This window comes from Mustela nivalis (assembly GCF_964662115.1).
Source record: "Mustela nivalis genome assembly, chromosome: 6".
In the NCBI taxonomy this organism is placed as follows: domain Eukaryota; kingdom Metazoa; phylum Chordata; class Mammalia; order Carnivora; family Mustelidae; genus Mustela; species Mustela nivalis.
In genome coordinates, this window is record NC_139025.1 from 11,916,791 (window position 1) to 11,935,802 (window position 19,012).

The following is a 19,012-nucleotide window of genomic DNA, read 5'->3' on the forward strand; positions in this document are numbered from 1 at the left end:
GAACACGCACACACACACATACACACACACACACACACACACACACACACACCTTTCCATTGCTGCATTATTTTGAATGGTGAAAAGATTGTCTCCAAAATACCCAGAATGAATAGAATGGTTAAGTTGTAGTCCAACCACCCAGTGGACACATTATGAAGCAATTTAAGATGGTGGTTAGCAATTTTTAAAAATTGTTATGAGATATTCTAACATGGAGATTGTTGTTTCTAAATACTATCTATTGAAAAGAGACCAAGGGGCTTTTTGTAGAAATGGCAGAGTCCAGATCCAGGGCAGGGAAAGTGCCAGGTTAGACTGGCATATCGTGGTGTGCCAGAAAGCAAAGAAGTGCTCCAGAATTACAGGGGCTCCCACTAGCCAAATCTGGGACAATTTAAATATCAACAGGTATAGTGATGAGAATGAATTTTAGCACATTGAATGAAAAACAAAAAGAATTTAAGTACCTAGTGATCAAATTAAAAAAGAGGAGTGGAGAGGGGAAAATGGTAGAAAAAAGGATGATTGAAAAACGTCACTATTTTGCAATTATTGATATAAAAATTCAGGCAAGGATTGTCAGAGCGTTTAAAAACCACTGTTGGGGAACAGGACATTTCCATGGTCTCAAGGTATCCCCCCACAGAACATTTATTCACAAAAAAGGGGGAAATATGCCTTTATGATGGAGAGAAACTGTTTTAACCAAGTGATAAAATAGAGCATTACTGACATTGCATGTCTCCTGAATGACCTAACACCACCTGCAGAGTATTCGTCCCCAAAATATTAAACTTGAATCCAATCATGAGGACAGACAAATCCATATTAAAGGTAGCTGGCCCGTACTCTTCAAAATATCAGGGTGCGCACGCGCACACACACACACACACACACACACACACACACACACACACATCAGTGCACAAAGGACAAATGAAGGGAAAGGGGGAGCTATTTTAGAATAAAGAGATTGAAGAGAGAGGTTAATCCAGTGTGATCTTGGATTAGATCCCAGATCAAAAAAAACTTACAAAATAGCATACAAAGAACATTTTTTGGACTCTGAGAAAAATGTGAACAGGAACTTGGGATACTAGGGAATGACCTTGCACAATGTTAAGTTTCTTGGATGTGTTAATGGTATTGTTAAATAGGACACTTTCTTCCCAGATCCCAGCTGAGATATCCCGGAATGAAGAGTCATGAGGTCTGCAATTTACTTTGTCATTCAGAACAAAAACAGAAAACAGGTGGGGCAAAATGTTAACAGTGAGGGGATCTCGTGACAGGCATGTGGCTTTCATTGTGTTATTTCTTCAACTTACCTATGAATTTAACATTTTTTGTGCTCATTTTTTATCAACATTGGCAAAAATTGCACAGGAGGCATTTATGACAATATTGGTAGATCCTGTTGTGTCATCTAAGTATTGCATAGACACGTGCGTATACAAATATGCAGGTACCCATGCTGGATGGTCGTTACTTTTTTTTTTTAAAATATTTTATTTATTTATTTGACAGAAAGATAAAGAGAGAGAGAGCGCAAGTAGGCAGAGCAGCCAGCAAAGAGTGAGGGAGAAGCAGGCTCTCCTACCAAACAAGGAGCCTGATGCGGGGCTCAATTCCAAGATCCCGGGATTATGACCTGAGCCAAAGGCAGCCGACCAACTGACTGAGCCACCCAGGCACCCCTGGTCATTACTTCACTCATTCAGCTTCTATCCCACCTGCTTGGACCTCATTCACTTTTGGAGCCCACTCCTTGTCTTGGTTCATGAGGTCTGGATGTGGGTATATGAACCACATCCATCTGTCCCTGGGGATCAGTGGGCACATGTCTTCAGTTAGTCCAACCAGAACCAATGGATATCAACCCCAGGGCTTTTGCTGGACCTACGGGGTAAAAGGAGTACTCTTTTTCATGGAGGCTGTCCAGCTGATGGGATATGAACTGAAGCAGTATAGTCATCTTTGGGGAATAGCTTCTTATGAATCAAGCTGACACTGAAGGAGAACTAAGAAGGAAGGAAAAAGATACCAGTATACAGTGTCTGAGTACCTGGATTTAAATGTGCCTGAAGTCAGGAGAACCTGCCAATTTCCTTGTTGCTTCTACCAGTTTGAGCTGGTGTTTGTTGCTTGTACCCAAGGCGCCCAACCACTACAGTATGGAAATGCATAGAAAAGTGTACTAGCTTTCTATCACAATATAACCAATTACCACAAGTCTAGTGTCTCAAAACAACACACGCTCATTATCTCATTATTTCTGTGGGTTAGGAGTCTGGGTACAGTTTAGTGGGGTGCTCTGTTCTGGGTCTTACAAAGTTACAGTGAAGATGTTGGCCAGGGCTGTGGTCTCATCTGGAGGCTTGCCTGGGGGAAGAATTTACTTGTTGTCAGAATTCATTTCCTTGTGGTTGTATGACTGAGGGCCTGGGGTTTCTGCTGGCTGTTGGCTGGACACTGCCCACAGTCCCTTGACACGGGGGCTTCCTCAACACGGCCACTCATTCCATCACCAACAAGGAGAATCCAGTCTGCTATGACAGCATCTTATATAATGTAATGTAATCACAAGGCTGACGCCCTACTGCCTTTGCCATGTAATGTAACCAAATCAAGAGAGTCCTTTGCCATGTAATGTAACCAAATCAAGAGAGTGACATCCCATCACCTTTGCCATATTCTCTTGGTTAGAAGCAAGTCATGGGTCCCACCTGCACTCATGAGGAAGGGATTACCCAAAATCAGAGATGGCAGGAGGTGAGAAATCACTGGAGGTCAGCTTACAGTCTGTCTGCCCCAAAGGAGATGAGGACAATTCACTTAACAAGTGCCACACACCACTAAACACTTATTTACTACTTCTGAGCACTAAAGCATCATGTGTATTAACCTATCTCTTCCTAATTCCATGGTGGTTGTCACTGGAAAGGGGCTGGATGAGGAGGTGCTGAAAGGACACTAGAATGTTCTGTATACATTGGTGTTTGGATTTTTTGCAATGAGCATGGATTCATTGAAAGCTATGATTTCAACAATACCTGCTTTTTCTCCATTTCTAGATCTTTCTGCATATACACAAAGGAGGGGGGGAAGATTGGTAGAAAACAGGCCAAAACGTGAAGACTCACTAATTTGGAGTGGTGGGCCGATGCATGAATGATACTTTCTTCTTTATACTTCTCTATTTCTTACAATTAAGGGATATTATTCTAACAACCAGGGGAAAAAGCCCAAGTGATCTGGATGTTTTTTTAGGTTCAGTTTTACAGTTAAAAATAATGCAAACCTTCTTTGTTTACCTTCTGCAGAAAGGCAATTTCCTGCTTGGGTGGCTGATGGAGTGTCTGCTCCTAGAGCTCGGAGAAATAAATCAGATGGCAGCAGGGAACACACACCTGCTTCCTCTCATGCTGATAAAGAACAATTAACTCTCATCAGAACATATCTGGCTTTGCCCCAGGACTAAGTGTTATTTGAAAAAATATAGCAGGTTTTCTCCAGCGACTAAAAGCTCCTGGAAGGTTCTGGTCAAGATGGGAAGTGGAAGACTCGGTACCAGACAGTTTTGGTAAGGGGACATGTTCAGCGACCAAGGAGTTTAACCTCATGACTATAAGAAAACAAACAAGCAAAAGATCTATTTGAGCTCGTGTTTGTAACCAGTTGGGAGGACCTTGATGGGTCTCTGAACTCATCTGCTTGCAGGCAGAATGAGGAAACTGACTATGGAGGACCTCCTGTCAGAGCCCACTGACCAGACCACTGCTGTGGTCAAAACCAATAAAACACAAACACCCAACATCCGGGCTAAGCTTGCTGCAGCAAGGGAGAATGTGGGTCCGGAGCACGTCCATAGTGGAGATGAGAGGGGCTTCTCAAGGGCGTGGGCTTGTGTGGGATGATGGTGAGGGCATGAAAGAATCGGAGAAGTTCTGGGTTGGGCGGTTTCAAGAAGCAGGGGCAATTCTGTGACTGAGTATCTCAGCAGTAAGTGTCTAGAAGGGGAGTTAAAATGGGGTTTTATCCTCCGAGGTACAGCAGCAATGGCTCAGAGAGCAGCAGTGCTTGTCAGAGGAGGGGAGGTGTAGTCATTTTTGAGCTGGCCTTGTCACCATCTTGCTCTAGGGAACATGGACAACTGGTTGTCTGTAAGGTTCTTTTCCACTTTCTCGGTCCACTCCAACGTTAAAATAAACACACTACCCAACAACAACAAAACCTAACATTTGAATACATCTTCAACTTAGAAAATGCTCTTTTTACCTATGGGGGAATTCTTTGTCTTTCTTTCCCGTTTCTCCATTCTTCAAGATGAGAAGTAGAGATGTTTAGGGGCTTGGCCGTAGCTAGGGAAGCCAGCCGGAAAGTAGCAGCAGCCAGTTCTCAGCTTCATATCTCTTCGTTGTCACACACCACTATTCCTCCTTTGTCCTAGTTTCTGGAGTTGCACCCATTCTGGAAATCGGCCATGCGCCCTCCTCGGCTCCGAGGACAGCACGGAGACGAGACGGGTGCATCAAGCGTGGAGTCCAGCTGGACTGATGGAAAGAGAAGAGGCAGCTCTGTGACGCGTAGGGGCTGTGGTGTGCGTCGGGAGCTCATAACCAGGGAGGGACACTATGGGTGTCTGCTGCCACTGTAACAAATTACCACACAGTGGCTTAAGACAATACAAATGACTTTTTACAGTTCTGGAGATCAGAAGTCTGAACTGGGTCTCACTGGGCTCGTATCAAGGCCTTGGCAGAGCCGTGTTGCTCTGCGGAGGCCGAGGGGACACTCGGTTTTCCTTGTTGTCTCCGGCTTGGAGGGGTCACTTGCCTTCCTCAGCTCACGGCCCCTTCCCCATCTGCAAAGGCAGCAACTGAACCCCTCTGACTTCCGCTTCTGCCACCACATCTCCTTCTGGCTCTTCTGCCTTCTGCTTCCATCTTCTGAGGACCAATGTAGGACTACTGGATAATTTAGGATAACCTCCCTGCGTCACGATCCTTAACTTGCTTGCGTGTGTGGTGTCCCTTTTGCCACAACGTATTCACAGGTTCTGGAGACTAGCACATGGACATCTTTGGAGGGCCATTAGCCCGCCCACTATCGGCACCCAGCCTAGCATCTCTTCTCTTTTTTTGGAGGGGTAAGGAAGGAGGTGTTTTGACTTTGTAGAGAAAGTGGCATTTAAGCTGATGGCAGGCGGGGAGAGTTGTAAGCAGAGGGGAGGTCTGGAGGCGGAGAGGAAGTAATCAGGCACTGGGGGGCGCATTAGTCAGCCATCACTAGGTTACGTTCCCCAGCAACCAACCTCCCAAGTCTCAGGGTCCCACAGAAGCCAAGAGTTAACTGCTCATTTAAGCTACACGTCCACTGCGAACATGCCCCATGTTCTGACTGTGTCCCACGTCAGCCTTCCAGGACCGAGGCTGAAAGAGCAGCGCCTCTCTGGGCCATGCTGGGCTCACGGCAGAGGAACAAGCTCCTGCTTGGGGATGACTCGTATTTCACTAGCCAAAGAAGTCAGTTTATAAGGCCAAGGTGGACAGGATGTGAAATGCTTCCACAGGAAGAGGCCGTGAGTAATTGGGGAGGATAGGACTGGAATGACTCAAGAGACCAGAGAGCAGACTGAGATGTGTGAGGGGGTTGAAAGCTCAGAGGCGGTGAGGACCAGACCATGCCTGGCTCCGATGTGCATCAGTTTCCCTTGTTGGGGTGCAGGTTCCATGAGGGCGGGAGCTGGGTCTCTGCCTTACACTCTAGCCCAGTGTCGCCCAGCCTTTTCAGTCACTGCCACGAAATCTGTGCCAGGTTGCCTGGTACGCATGGCACGCACACCTGGGCTTTATATAGACAAACAGTACTTCTGTCCTCCCGAAAACCAATTTTTACGCCCTTGCTGTGACATCAGCCCATTAGAAAGCATGTTCTAGCCAGGATTCCATTTAAGGTTTTAATTGATTCTTGAATTCAATTGACTTACAGCGTATTTGTGAGTTCAAGCAAATTGCTAGTGGCTGAAAAGTGTGCACATGCAAATCTTACCACTTTATGTAAACTCCGCCTAAGCAGCCCTCCTAGAGGGGGGAGGTCCAGCGGGGAAGAGAGGGAAATTTGGTATGAGGAAAGAACCTAATTATATGCAGGCGTTGCTTTGCAGAACTTCTAAAAATTGAACCTGAGTATCTTTCTGCTTTCAGGAATCTTCTCCACTGTCTTTTGGGAAAAGTCCATTAAGCACGACTGAACTTCCCCGATGAGTAAAGCTCTTGTTTGTGCGCAGCCAGGACCGGCAGGATCCTCGGGCCACCTTTTCGTTTTGTATTTTAGATACTTACGGCCTTTCTCTTTCTGGGGAGATTCTGGCAAGCAGCCCAGTCGGAGTCCTCAGCACGGTCAACGTACCTGGCCAGGTGGCTGCTCTTCTTTGGCCTGGTCTTGGGAACCAGACGTGCTGCACGAACGGACAGAGGCTGAGCGACGGACTCAGAGCACAGAGGGACTGTGCCGCTTGGTACTCTGCCTGGTGCAGCCGGCGAAGTTCGGGGAGCAGCAGTGGAAGGCCCATCGCGGGCCAGGCATTGGTCTGGGCACCGAGGATACAACAGTGGAAAAAGAAAGATGGTCCTCGCCTCTGGGGATCAGAGATGTCCCAATATGTTGGGGTTTCTGAGGTCCCATGGTGTGCGACAGCGGTGGTGGTAGGCGGTGAGTCATGCCATGCTTGGACAAACACGGGACATGTTGGTCTTCAGCTGTCCTCTTGGATTTCATTTCATTTTTGTTTGTTCTTCACTTGAACAAACAGGAAGAGTTAACAGTGAATGTGGAGACCAAGAAGTTAAGGCGGAACACGCAAGTGCATTGACGCGCTGTCCCTGCAGCTACACAGGGAAACACAAGTCGCCGGCTGTGGGTTCGGCCTGTCTTCACGGCAACAACGAGAAATCGACACTATGCATCGTTGGCGTCTGGAGCCATTGTAGCCTGGGGTTTCTGAAGTACAGATTTTTAAGTTTTAAAATTCAGAAAAGCAATTTAAAGGAATTGGTGGTTCAAGGTCGGAGGAGGTTACTAAGGAGAAAAGAAAGGATTTCACATTCCAAGTCCTCCCCTCGGGCTAGAGGTCGCTACCACGCTGCCCACCACTCTGTCTTTCCTCACGGAGCCTGCGCCTATTCCAGACGCTTTGGCCTCCTGTCAGCTCCTGCCCAGGAAGCCGGCCGGGTTTTGCACGGCCTACCCCAGTGCTCAGGCCCCGTGCCAGGGTCATTTCTGCAGAGGACTCCCCCCCCCCCCTACTTCTCTCTTCCTTCACATTGATCTTCCCAGCATTTAATACCAAGGCTCACGTTCTGCACATTTCGTCTGCCCTCCCACTTAAACATTAAGCCTCACCAGCACAGAGACTTCCGCTCCCTGCTACTCCCAGTTCGTAGAAGGTACCAGCACGCAGGGCATTCACACATTGAATGACTTTGGAGCCTTATTAGAGCTTGAAATAAAACTTGACCACTCGCTTTTTTCTTTGAGGCATCTTCTAAGAATAAGGCTTTGAACTTGAGGTTCGAATGTTCCTTTAAAAGAGAAAATCTTATCTTGAGGTGTATGTTTGAGTCTTAGAAGCATGAACTTCTGTGTTCTTCTCACTCAGGAAAGGGTTCATAGGAACACTAGTTAAACATGTTCAGCATGACCACTAAGACTTTTTTTTTCTCAATCATTTCTTTCTTCTGACCAGTCTCAGCCAGAAGAGCTGCCTTAGGCTGTCAGTCCCTGACTATGCTCTTTAACAATTCTTTCCTTCTACTTCCATCCTACCAAGATGCCCATACGGCCTTTTCCAATACAGGGCCTTTTCCAATATGGCCTCTTGCCATAGAGAGTGAGCACCCAGTGAGGCATATCTGAGTAGTCGGGGTTTTTGCCCCCACAGGGGGAGTTGGATTCTTCAGGCTTCTCAAGCTGAGGCTGGACAGCCCAGGCCCAGAGAGCCAATCCCTTCCTCCCCAGACAGACAGGCTGGTAAACATGTGTTTACAAACCCACGCTTTTCCTTCGATGGTTTTGTTCTGTAGCAACAGAAATGGTAGCCTCTGATATGCACAAAGTTTACATAAAGAGAAATAATCTTCTAATAGTAAAACAATCTTATTTTCCAATTGATAGCTATAAATAGAAAGCAGTACAGAGTTCTGAGATTATCTGTATACATACATATCTGTAACGTATATGTATTATACAGACTCTACGTATGTATAATGTCTTTAAATAAATACACTGGATAAAAAAGGAAAACAACTGGCTCTCATGCAATCCTTTTAATTAGGTCAAGGTTTCGTGTTATCTGAGGATAAATGAAAGGGAACACTTTAAAAAAATTCCCCAGTTGTTAGTGGCTAAGAATATTGAAACTGAAACTCAATTAAAATTAAAACTAAAAAAAAAAAAAAAAAAAAAAAAATCTTGGAAACACTTTGTCAAACTATTTCCAAAGCCAAGAAAGTGCAAAGACTGAAGGAAGATTTAGAGGCAGGAGGACGCACGGAGACGGGAAGTCTGGCAGGACACGACAGGGAAGCATGTGCTGTTTTCCATTTAAGTTATGTAACCTGGTTTTAATCATTTTTCAGAAATTTTTCCAAACTAGAAGAGAGGAAAAACCACCTTTCGAAGAGAGCAGCAAGAACCACACTTGTCCTTTATCCCATGTGAGCTCAAAGCCGGCCTCCCAGCTCCACGCTGACAGCCCCCCCAACCCGCAGTCTCCACCCCCCATCTCTCATCTCCGCTTTCAGCTGATGCGGCGCTTCTGCCTTCTTCATTCACGCTAAGCTGAGAAAAAGCTCAAGCATGCATCAGATAACCTTCAAAACTTCATTTTCTCATGAAAAATAAGAAACATTTCCTAGGGTATCAAAACTTCGGGAGAATTAATAGCCAATTAAAATCATGGTACAGATGTCATTAACAGAAACCGGTCAGGTTTTCAGTTGGCACCGGCAGACGTCTTCAACAACATTCCTGACAGGAAGACCTGCCCCCCATCCTGCCCCAGATCTACATGTATTAATCACACGTGAAGACAGACCACCAGGGACCAGAAGACTTAAGAATTCAGACATGTGGAGGGAAAGGAAAGCCAAGAGAGACAATGAACTTAAGGTAAAAGAAATGTCTCTTTTCAGAAACGCTGTAACATTTTTGCATTGGAATGTTTTAAAAGTACAAAGGTTGACGAAACAGATTTAATTCCTAAAAGCTAAGAGCAGGGATGTCCTGAGCTAACCCAGGGCCCAGGCTCGAGAAAAGGGAGAGAGGAGGACAGTGACTGAGTGCGTGACAAGCAGAGGCGGCCGGCACGGTGGGGACAGGAGGGAGAGGTGCGCACGGCGGCGCGGGGGCAAAGCACCAGGAATCACCCACGGGGAGACACCACTGCTGCTTTCTGCTCTCCTCACGCCGGCTGGTTTGGGAAGGTCCTATTCAATGGGGATGAAAAACTATTATTTTAAAAAAGAAAAACGCACGGTAAATTTTATTTATGTGTTTATACAAAAACTTACACCAATCCAGTCTTTAGCATGTAAGAAGTAAATCCATATTTGCAAAGCTAAATATACGAAAATACAAAAGCAGACGGAATTATCAAAAAGAAAACATTTTATTTGTATCACTAAATACAATTAGTCTCCCTGATTATAACCCATAATGCGTGTCACCTAAAATAGGATGGTCCGTACGGAGGCGAACAAACCCAGCCGGTCTCTGTGTATATGATTATACAGTGAACCTCTGACTTCAGAAAAAGCAGAGCTGAGCTTATTAAATTACTGTCTGCCTGTTTTAGAAACTCTTACCATTTGAAGGAAATGAGAGGAAGATTTAGGTAGCAGAGCACTTGTATAATAACTTAACGAGTTAAAAGCCTGTAGTGATGAAATAACCTTGTGCACCTTTCTCAGCGGTTTTAGGCGACTGGTCCTTCTGCAGATCCCAAGTCCAAAAAAAGACAACCAATCACTGAGGTGACTGGGCTCAGTTCATTTGCCATGGGGTTGGTCATGGTGCATTTCTGGTGTGTAAGTCAACAGAACGATCATGACCCAGAGGTGAAGCAAAGCCTGAAGAAAGAGCAAACAATTTATAGATTAACCAATACATCAATCTTCACCAAAGGTTCGCTGTGTCTACCCTGAGGGCGGGAACCACGTCTTATCTTTGCAGTCCTGAGGCTAGCACTGGGTCTGCAACCTTGCAAGTGCCTGGCTACCTGTTTACTGAATAAGTAATGAAGAAATAAACATGGAAACAGACAGGCGAAGTGCAAGGGAGGGGACCGGTTTTGAAACCTACACAATCCTCGGCTGAGAATGATCAGAGTTGTTAGCGCTTTCATAACACATACGGGTACACATAAATAAGCCATCAGGGGATTATAACTCGGAGTAGAGGCCAGGATTGAAACTGCTAGATACACATGAAGTTGCTTGCAAAGGCTTTTTAGAACAGAGTCATGGTTGTATGGTTGGCGTTTTGCAAAAGGGGTGAGCCGTGATTTGGTGAAGAGGAGCCGGGAAGACATTCCCGATGGGAATGATGGGTCAGGCTTCAGAGGCTGATTTAAGGTCGAACACAGGACCTACAGGGAGCACTTCCCCCAGCTCCCTCCTGGCAGCGCTGACAGCAGGACAGACACCTGGCGCAGGTGTTCCTTATCAGCCCCGACACCGGAATCCACCTGTGTGCTCCTATTCTAAATCCTTGATGCTGTTCAATTTTTTTCTTTTCTTCTCTCCATCCCACAGTTTCTTAAAAACTTTTTATTCAAAGGAGTAATTCTTCCCTCTAGTGGATCACAGAGAAATTTCTACGTAAGCTTTTTCTTTTTCAGGAAGACTGCTTGTCTTAATTGAACTCAACTAGATGTCCTCACTCGGAACAGTTAGAGGGCTTTTTATGGGCAAAGGACACATGAAACAGTATTGCAAACCCTGGCGACCATTGTATTAGGGCTAAGAAACATGGAAGGATGAAAATCAACCTTGAGGTCCTTTCAGAATGCAAAGCTAAACACAGGAAAATAATCAAAGAAACTTTACATCGACATAAAAATGAAATCAACTGTTTTGCACCCCATTTTTGTCACTAGAGGGGCTCAGAAGTGGAGGTAACGAACTGCATTATAGGTCGTTTTACTGTAGGACAAGGCTTTGAGCAATTTATGTTTTAGACAGAGTGAACTGTAACTCTACTTGCATCCTTGAGAAAAAAAGTTTTCATGGCCAACAATCAGTTCTATTTTCTTTCAAAACTAATTATTGGACTTTTACCCAAAATGATCAGCAACTAAAAAAAACTGCTAAAAATCAAGTTTAGCGTTATTTTTTCAAATAAGTTTTTCAAATATACTTACCATATATATAATTACAAACACTCGTGCTATGGGGTATCTTCGGAGAAAAATTCCCAGGCGGATGCTGTGCCAACGGGGGGGGGGGCGGGGGGGAGAGGACACAGTTACACTCAAAGCACAAATTCCTGGGGCAACAGCTAATGATGTTTTTTAGGATTTCTTGGATAAATTATTAAGGTGACCACCGGAAAAGAAAAATCATTTTACGGTAGACTATTAAGTGATTACTTGAAATAACCATACAGAATCATCACAGTAAACAAATACTTTCTCTATTCTTTGTGGCTTGATTTAAATACAGTCTAGTTCTCTTAAGTCTTCAGCTACAACTATAGGGGAAAACTCTCTAAATAATTCTTCTTTTAGAGACCAAAGAAGTTACATGGAAGAGACAAGGCGAGCATCAACACATGCACAGGAGAAAGAGTCCGGCCGGCGAACACCTGCACAGCTAACCCGAAGTTGGCGCATGGACACATGCTCCTTCCTTCCCTCCTTCCTCACTTCTTTCTTCCTTTCCTCTTTTTCTCCTTTTTCTTTTTTTTTCCTTATTTATTTAAATTATTTTTATTAGCATATGATGCATTATTTGCCCCAGGGGTGCAGATCTGTGAATCATCAGGCTTACACATTGCACAGCACTCACCATAGCACATACCCTCCCCCAACACATGCTTCTAAAAGGCTTAGAACTACAGAAAGGCAACTAACCAATTAACTAAAGGAAATATGGGAAGACTATGAAGCCCAGATCTTACTACTCCCACCTCTTTGCAACATTTTTCCCTGTCAAGATGGATACACCTACAAGGCAAATACACCTTTCTTCTAGGCCTTTCTGCTTCTTTCACTGCCATCAGCATGGTGCCTCGTATCTAATTTGTCTAAAAATTATTACATATGTTGAATAAATAAAGAATTGAAATAAATGTGCTTAATAATCTGAATGTAACAACTATGGCATTGTTGGCCCCATGGCCTCGAGAACCTTAGCAAATCATTCTCTTGATTTTAAACACCACAGCTCTATTCTTACACAAAAATGTAAGAGATTGCTCTATTTTGCAATAAGTCATTATAATTGTGTTTAATTATAAACACCAAGAGGCCAAAGAGTTTAATGGATTATTTAAACATGACATTTATCAAGGCAAACATACACCGTTAAAACATTTTCTTTATAAGGTACATGTTTGCTAGTATAAAGAAGTTACAAATATACAAAAACATGTATACAGATGATATGTTGCTGATGTAATATATGTAAAGTATATGTTAACATGAATACTGTTCACTTAAACATAGTGGCATCTTTTATTCTCATCATATGATAAAGTAATGAAAAAAAACATTTCAAAAGATGCATTTACATGACATGAACATTTTCTCAATGAACTTTAATATGAGTTTACTACAGAAAGAAGAGAAATGATCAGGGTTAATCATCTTCAGTAAAACACAGGCACTGGCCCACCACATGAAGCCATCTCATGAGATCAAAATACCGTGACAGGAAGCAGGGAAATACTGCTCTAAATTATCAGCTCTGCCTGAGGGGACTCACTGTGACTGAAGCCACCAGAAAAGGATACAAGAGCAGCTGACAATCCATCACTCAATCATTACTGCCCTTGCTTACCTAAACTGGTCAATTGAACTAGCAGCTTTTCGGACTTTTCCGTACATTCCTGCCAGATTTGTTTCTGTATCATTAAAAAGAACAGGAACATTTCGGAGCCGTGTGCCTGTTTAAGCAAGAAAATAGTGAATCAGTGTACAAATACCAAAAGCAATGTCCTAACAAAATTATAGTTGAATATATTACTGTATTAGAAATGAAAGAAATTCTCAAAGGCCAACTTTCTAAGCATTACACAAAGAAGGTGAAACCATAAAGACAGATAAATTTGATCATATAAAATATTTAAATTTCTATATCCATAAAAATAAAAATGTAAAAACTAAAACAATTATTTCCTCATGAAATTAGTAAAAACTGAAGTTTACAAATACCAAATGTTGCCAGGAGTCAATATTAATGAGCACTTTCTTCCTACGCTAGCAAGAGTGAGGCCAGACACCCTTTCTACAATGCTGATGACTTCCAGATTGGTATCCTCAGCCTGGACCACCAACTCCAGACTCATCTACTCATCTGTTTTGTTTCCATCTGGATGTCGAACAGCATCTCAAGCTCAGCATGGCCAAAACCACGATTCTGACTTTCTGCCCTCCCTGCCAACCTACTCACCCTGCCATTTTCCCCATCTGAGTACATCACACCATTGTGCCATCATCTCAGGCCAAAACCCTTGACTCCCTTCTCTTGAACTCCACATCCAACCTGCCCACTCACCTTTACGATAACCCCCTCAAGATCTCACTCTGGTTTGAACTGCCAACCTCCCTCACACAGATTAATGTGATGGTTCCTCTCTGGTCCCCCGCCTCCACTCAGCTCTCTGTAATCTACTCTGGACATAGCTGCCAGAGGCATCTTGCCAAAATGCAGTCAGTCACCCCTCTCAAGATTCTTCAAAGTTCTCTGAATTCCCCTTTGACTACTCTCCCCCCTCACTCAGTCTTCTCCAGCTGCACTGGCCTCCTTTCTGTTCCTACAACATGCCGGCACTGCCCCTACTTCTGGGCCTTTGCACCTGCTCTTCTCTTTGCCTGGAAACTCTTCCTGCAGACCTCCCTCGAGTCAACCATCACCTTACCTCCTTTGGGACTTCAATAAAGTGCTTTAATTTGCCTTCTTTGGTATGTGTAATTACTAGTGAGACTGAACACTTTTCTAACCAAAAATACCATAATTTTCTTCTAGTTTTTCCAGGTTTTAATACTTGATTCTTCACTCTAACAGGGATTAATTCTGTGTGCAAATGAAATGAAGATTTAACTTTAAACAAATTCCCCCCAGCTCACCAGCTAGTCTAGAACCACAATTCTGACAGATTATATTTAATTCTTATGTATTAATTAGGATCTTCTCCTGGGCTATTTTGTCACAGATTAGAATTTTTTTGTTTTTGTTTTTTAAAGTAAGCTCTAGGGGCCCCTGGGTGGCTCAGTCAGTTAAGTGTGTGACTCTTGATTTCAGCTCAGGTCATGATCTCATGGTTAGATCAAGCCGTGCATCGGGCTCTGCGCTCAGCAGGGAGCCTGCTGGAAATTCCTTCTTTCCCTCCCTCCCTCTTTCTCTCTCCCTCTAATGAATAAGTAAATCTTAAAAATAAATTGATTTATATGGAAAAGTTAAAAACCAATAAAATAGATAATATAAACATATACAGCAAAAAAAATCTGGAAGGAGATATTCCAAAATGTTATCTGAGGGGAATGGATTATTTGGATGATTTTAATATCCTTTTTTTGGAGATTTCTTTTCATAGCAACCATGTTATTAAAAAACAAACATGTAAAACAAGTTCCATATACATTATGGAGTATTATGCCTCCATCAGAAAGGACGAATACCCAACTTTTGTAGCAACATGGACGGGACTGGAAGAGATTATGCTGAGTGAAATAAGTCAAGCAGAGAGAGTCAATTATCATATGGTTTCATTTGTTTGTGGAGCATAACAAATAGCATGGAGGACAAGGGGTGTTAGAGAGGAGAAGGGAGTTGGGGGAAATTGGAAGGGGAGGTGAACCATGAGAGACTATGGACTCTGAAAAGCAATCTGAGGGTTTCGAAGAGGGGGTGGGTAGGAGGTTGGGGGAACCAGGTGGTGGGTATTATAGAGGGCAGATTGCATGGAGCACTGGGTGTGGTGAAAAAACAATGAATACTGTCACGCTGAAAAAAAAAAAACTTAAAAAAACTTTTATTTACTTTTTAAAAGGATTTTATTTATCTGACACAGAGAGAGAGTGCACAAGTAGGGGGAATGGCAGAGGGAGAGGGAGAAGCAGGCTTCCTGCTAAGAAGGGAGCCCAACGTGGGGCTTGATCCCAGGACTCTGGATCATGACCTGAGCTAAAGGCAGATGCTTAGCTGACTGAGCCACCCAGGCGCCCCTTAAAAAAATTTAGTTGATAGCCTAAGAACTGAGAAATTTACTGAATGACTACTTTGTAGGCTTTATGAAGCTCTAAGATTAAAAACCAGATCTGCTGAAGCTTATACTGAAATCTTTAACATTCTTCTTGATTATTACTTTGGGAATCTACAGATTTCTCTATTGAAATTATAAAGCATGGATATACTTACAGGACTATTAACTTTAATATTCATAATTACAGACTGGAAGATTTTTACAGCAAATCTTCAAGTTTCCTGAAAACCCCTTACTGCCAAATTATCTACCTTGTCATCAATATCTTGTAGAATGTCCTATGTATTTCAACATGATCACCGTTCCTCAAGTCTCCCTTCTCCAAGTCCCATACTAAGGAGCGGCATATTCATAGCCCACTGTCCTGTTTGCTAAAGATCATGTCAAACAGTGCACGGCTCAGGCCTCACATCAGGAGAAAAGCAGTGCTTTGCTGGATGGACCTTCTTATAAAAAAAAAAAAAAGATCTTTCTGTAACTTCTCAAAGTCACGCCTCAATTAGCAAGGTTGGAAATAAAGGCAATGCAATGTTCTTTTGAAATTCCTTTTTTGTTACCTTCGCCATTGTCAACTCCAGACATATTAATAGAAGACCCACTGTTGCTACTTCCACTGGCGGAGTTCACCTGCTGCTCAAGGCGCTCCAGCTGGAAGACCAGAGAGTTCTTCTCTGTGCTAAGACTCTCCAGCATCGTCTGCTTCTGGATGAGAGTCTCTGTCAGCTGATGGAGTCGGTTTTCTAACTCAGACTGACTGCTGTTGCTCAAAGTTTTATTAGTAAGCTGAAAGGCAAAGTGTTCATAAAATTAGTACATAAAGTAAGTCTTACAACACAGAACCTACATTCCCACATGTAAAGTGTAGCATTATTCAATTTCTCAAAACTCACTATCTATGGAAGAGATTTTCAAATTGTATTAATGGGCTACAAAACCAATTTGGTGGGTCACAACCAGATTTTAAAATAGTAATGGCCAAGAATGGGACAGAGAGTACACAGCATATAGTATATGAGAGCATTGTTTTGTGAAACTTCTGTTTTAGTATTATACTTCTAAGTACATCTGAGTTATTGGGACACAAGGTATACTTTACTTCTCACTGTGGCGTCATGATCAAAGACATCTGAAAGCATTGATCCAAAGGACAGTCTGAACTTCTTGGCCGGGAATCAAAACCCTCCATAACTCAGCAGTTGTGGTGCAGTGCAAAGACCGCAAACTGAGGTTTTAGGTTTTCACCTCTGCTTTGCAATTTTCTAGCTGTCTGACATTAGACAAATTGCTACATCTCTCTGTACATGATATTTAGGGATACTATGTCATTCTAGCGAGTATCAGTGTAGTGGTACAACCCACTACACTTTTAATGTGCACTCCCCTGATGATGGATGGTTTTGAGCACTTACTTATGTGCGTATTTGGTCACTCGTTTATGGGTTGTTGGTTTGTTTGTTTGGACAATATATGAAGATGCTGATCTCTTTTTAAAATTGTAAAAATCAACTTCCTGTTATGAGACAAAGAATTTCCTCTGTTCTACTTAGATAAAAAAAAAACTTTACGAGCTAACCCCCTAAGATTAATTCTTAATTAACAAAAACAGGACAGAATCTTAGGCTTAGGAAGCACTCAAAAAACATTTAATAAATACAGGAATGTTTAAGGATTAAACCAACTGGTGGTTTATGGTCCTTTCTTTTGACTTTCTGCTAACAAGTCATGTTACCACTTGTAAGCACTTCACAAAAGTAGGTGAGGGAAGAATGGAACACTGAAATCAGATGCTCCTCTTAGAAAAACTAAAATATTTTAAAATAGTTTAAATCATGGACTGTTACAAAGTCTGACAACTTAAAAACTGAAATTATTTGCCTTTTTAATGTTCAAACTACATCATCAGCTAACTAAAAAGAGAAGAATCAATCTTTATGTAAATTATTTAAATGATCAATGACTTCATTATTTATTAAGTCAATAAATATAAGGGATAAAAAACAAAATGAACATAAGGGAGAAAAGGAAACAGCAGAGTTACAGGATAAGTGGATGCATGATTTTGTCACAGTTAATGATAAGTGCTGGTAAATGTGGGCGGTGGGCACATGTTATTTCCTAAATTTTACATTTTCAGAGTTTAAAAGAGGTCTTGGTGACTTTACAAAAGACCCATCAGTTGTTAACAGGAAGGTATCACTGGATTTTTCGCAGGAAAGAGAAACAGTAATTATTAAACTGGCAGTCAGCACAACCACCACTGAAGTTACAAGATACGAAATTTTGGGGTAAGTCCCGTGTCCTCGGATGGCTGTGGCTACAAGACACTTCCAGATGAAGAAGTCACAGAATACAGCAAACACAGATTAAAATGGCTTTAGATGAAAATTCTGTATCAGACTGAAAATAACACCTCATTGTTCCAACAGCAGAATGCCGCTGAAAATATGAAAAAAGAAGGTCTCTCTATATCCCTTGAAAAAAAAAATTAGTTTTGCGATGTTATCTTTTCCCAAGAAGTGAACACTCATTCATACCTGATTCCTAAGTTTTTGAATTTCTTCTTCTCGATCTTTAATCCTGCTTTGCAAGGTGTTCTTTGTTCGATACAGATCTTCTTCTATGTAGTGGAATTCCTACAAAGTGAGACATGAATACACAGAAGCGAAATCAGTGCTCCCGATGTCATCCCCAGTATCTGAAACATTCCTGACACATAGGAGGCACTCAGCCAACGTGTGCCACGTCTACGCAGAATGAACAAATGAGGGCCGTTGGAAGGGTCTGATGAACACGACTCCAGCAGGATGTATCAAGTCTTTCCATGGTCACAGGTCTCCACTTTTCTTGGGTAGATATGTAGGGATAGCCCCGCTGGATCACATAAGTGTTATGTCTAACTTACAGGGAAAGAACTCACCCAACTGTTTTCTGAACTGGTTTCAAAATCCATGCGGCATTTTGCAGCCTCACGGCAATATGGGAGAGGCCCAGTTCTTCCATATCCTTCCCAACATTTGGTATTGTCAGTCTTGGTTAAGTGTAACTATTCACTAGGGACAACCTAGTATCGTGCTGTGGTTCCAGTGTGCATTTCTCTAACACTTAACGGTGCTGAGCAGCTCTTCATGTGCTTATTTCTATCACGCAGTGTTAGAACCTGTTTTGTTCTATTATGGATAAACAAGGAAAAAATAAAGACCTCTGATTCACTAACAACTACACAAATGTGCTGCTGGTTTGTACAATGGATATGATGAGTCGGTGTCAGTTGGAATTTAAGAGCACAGCGCATGTCAGGGAAGAAAGAACAATTAGCTAAGAATCTTCAAAAGCATTATGCTTAACTGCAGACGAAGTAAGTAAAGGGAGCCATATGAAGAAGTAGAGACAAGACAGGATCAAACTGCTAGACTCCTTGAGAACATCTAGTTCAACCTGCTCACTTCCCAGATGAAAGAAACTGAGATAAGTGAGAGCAGAGAAGATGAGGCAGTAATTAGGAAATGAGAACTGCAATTTATAG

The 19,012-nt window shown here is 42.7% G+C and overlaps 1 protein-coding gene across 2 annotated transcripts in view; it reads right to left on the reverse strand.

The window, feature by feature from the left end:
- Positions 1 to 9,654: 9,654 nt before the first annotated feature.
- The window catches only part of GOLGA5 (golgin A5), a 32,316-nt gene continuing 22,958 nt past the window's right edge, over positions 9,655 to 19,012 (reverse strand). For both annotated transcript variants that reach the window (XM_082733341.1, XM_082733342.1), the window contains 5 exons: positions 18,024 to 18,122; positions 16,047 to 16,272; positions 13,065 to 13,170; positions 11,426 to 11,489; positions 9,655 to 10,133 (listed from right to left, as the gene is read on the reverse strand). In XM_082733341.1, coding sequence (XP_082589467.1) covers positions 10,053 to 10,133; positions 11,426 to 11,489; positions 13,065 to 13,170; positions 16,047 to 16,272; positions 18,024 to 18,122 — 576 coding nt within the window. In that variant the 3' untranslated portion in view covers positions 9,655 to 10,052. The remainder of the gene's footprint in view (positions 10,134 to 11,425; positions 11,490 to 13,064; positions 13,171 to 16,046; positions 16,273 to 18,023; positions 18,123 to 19,012) is intronic.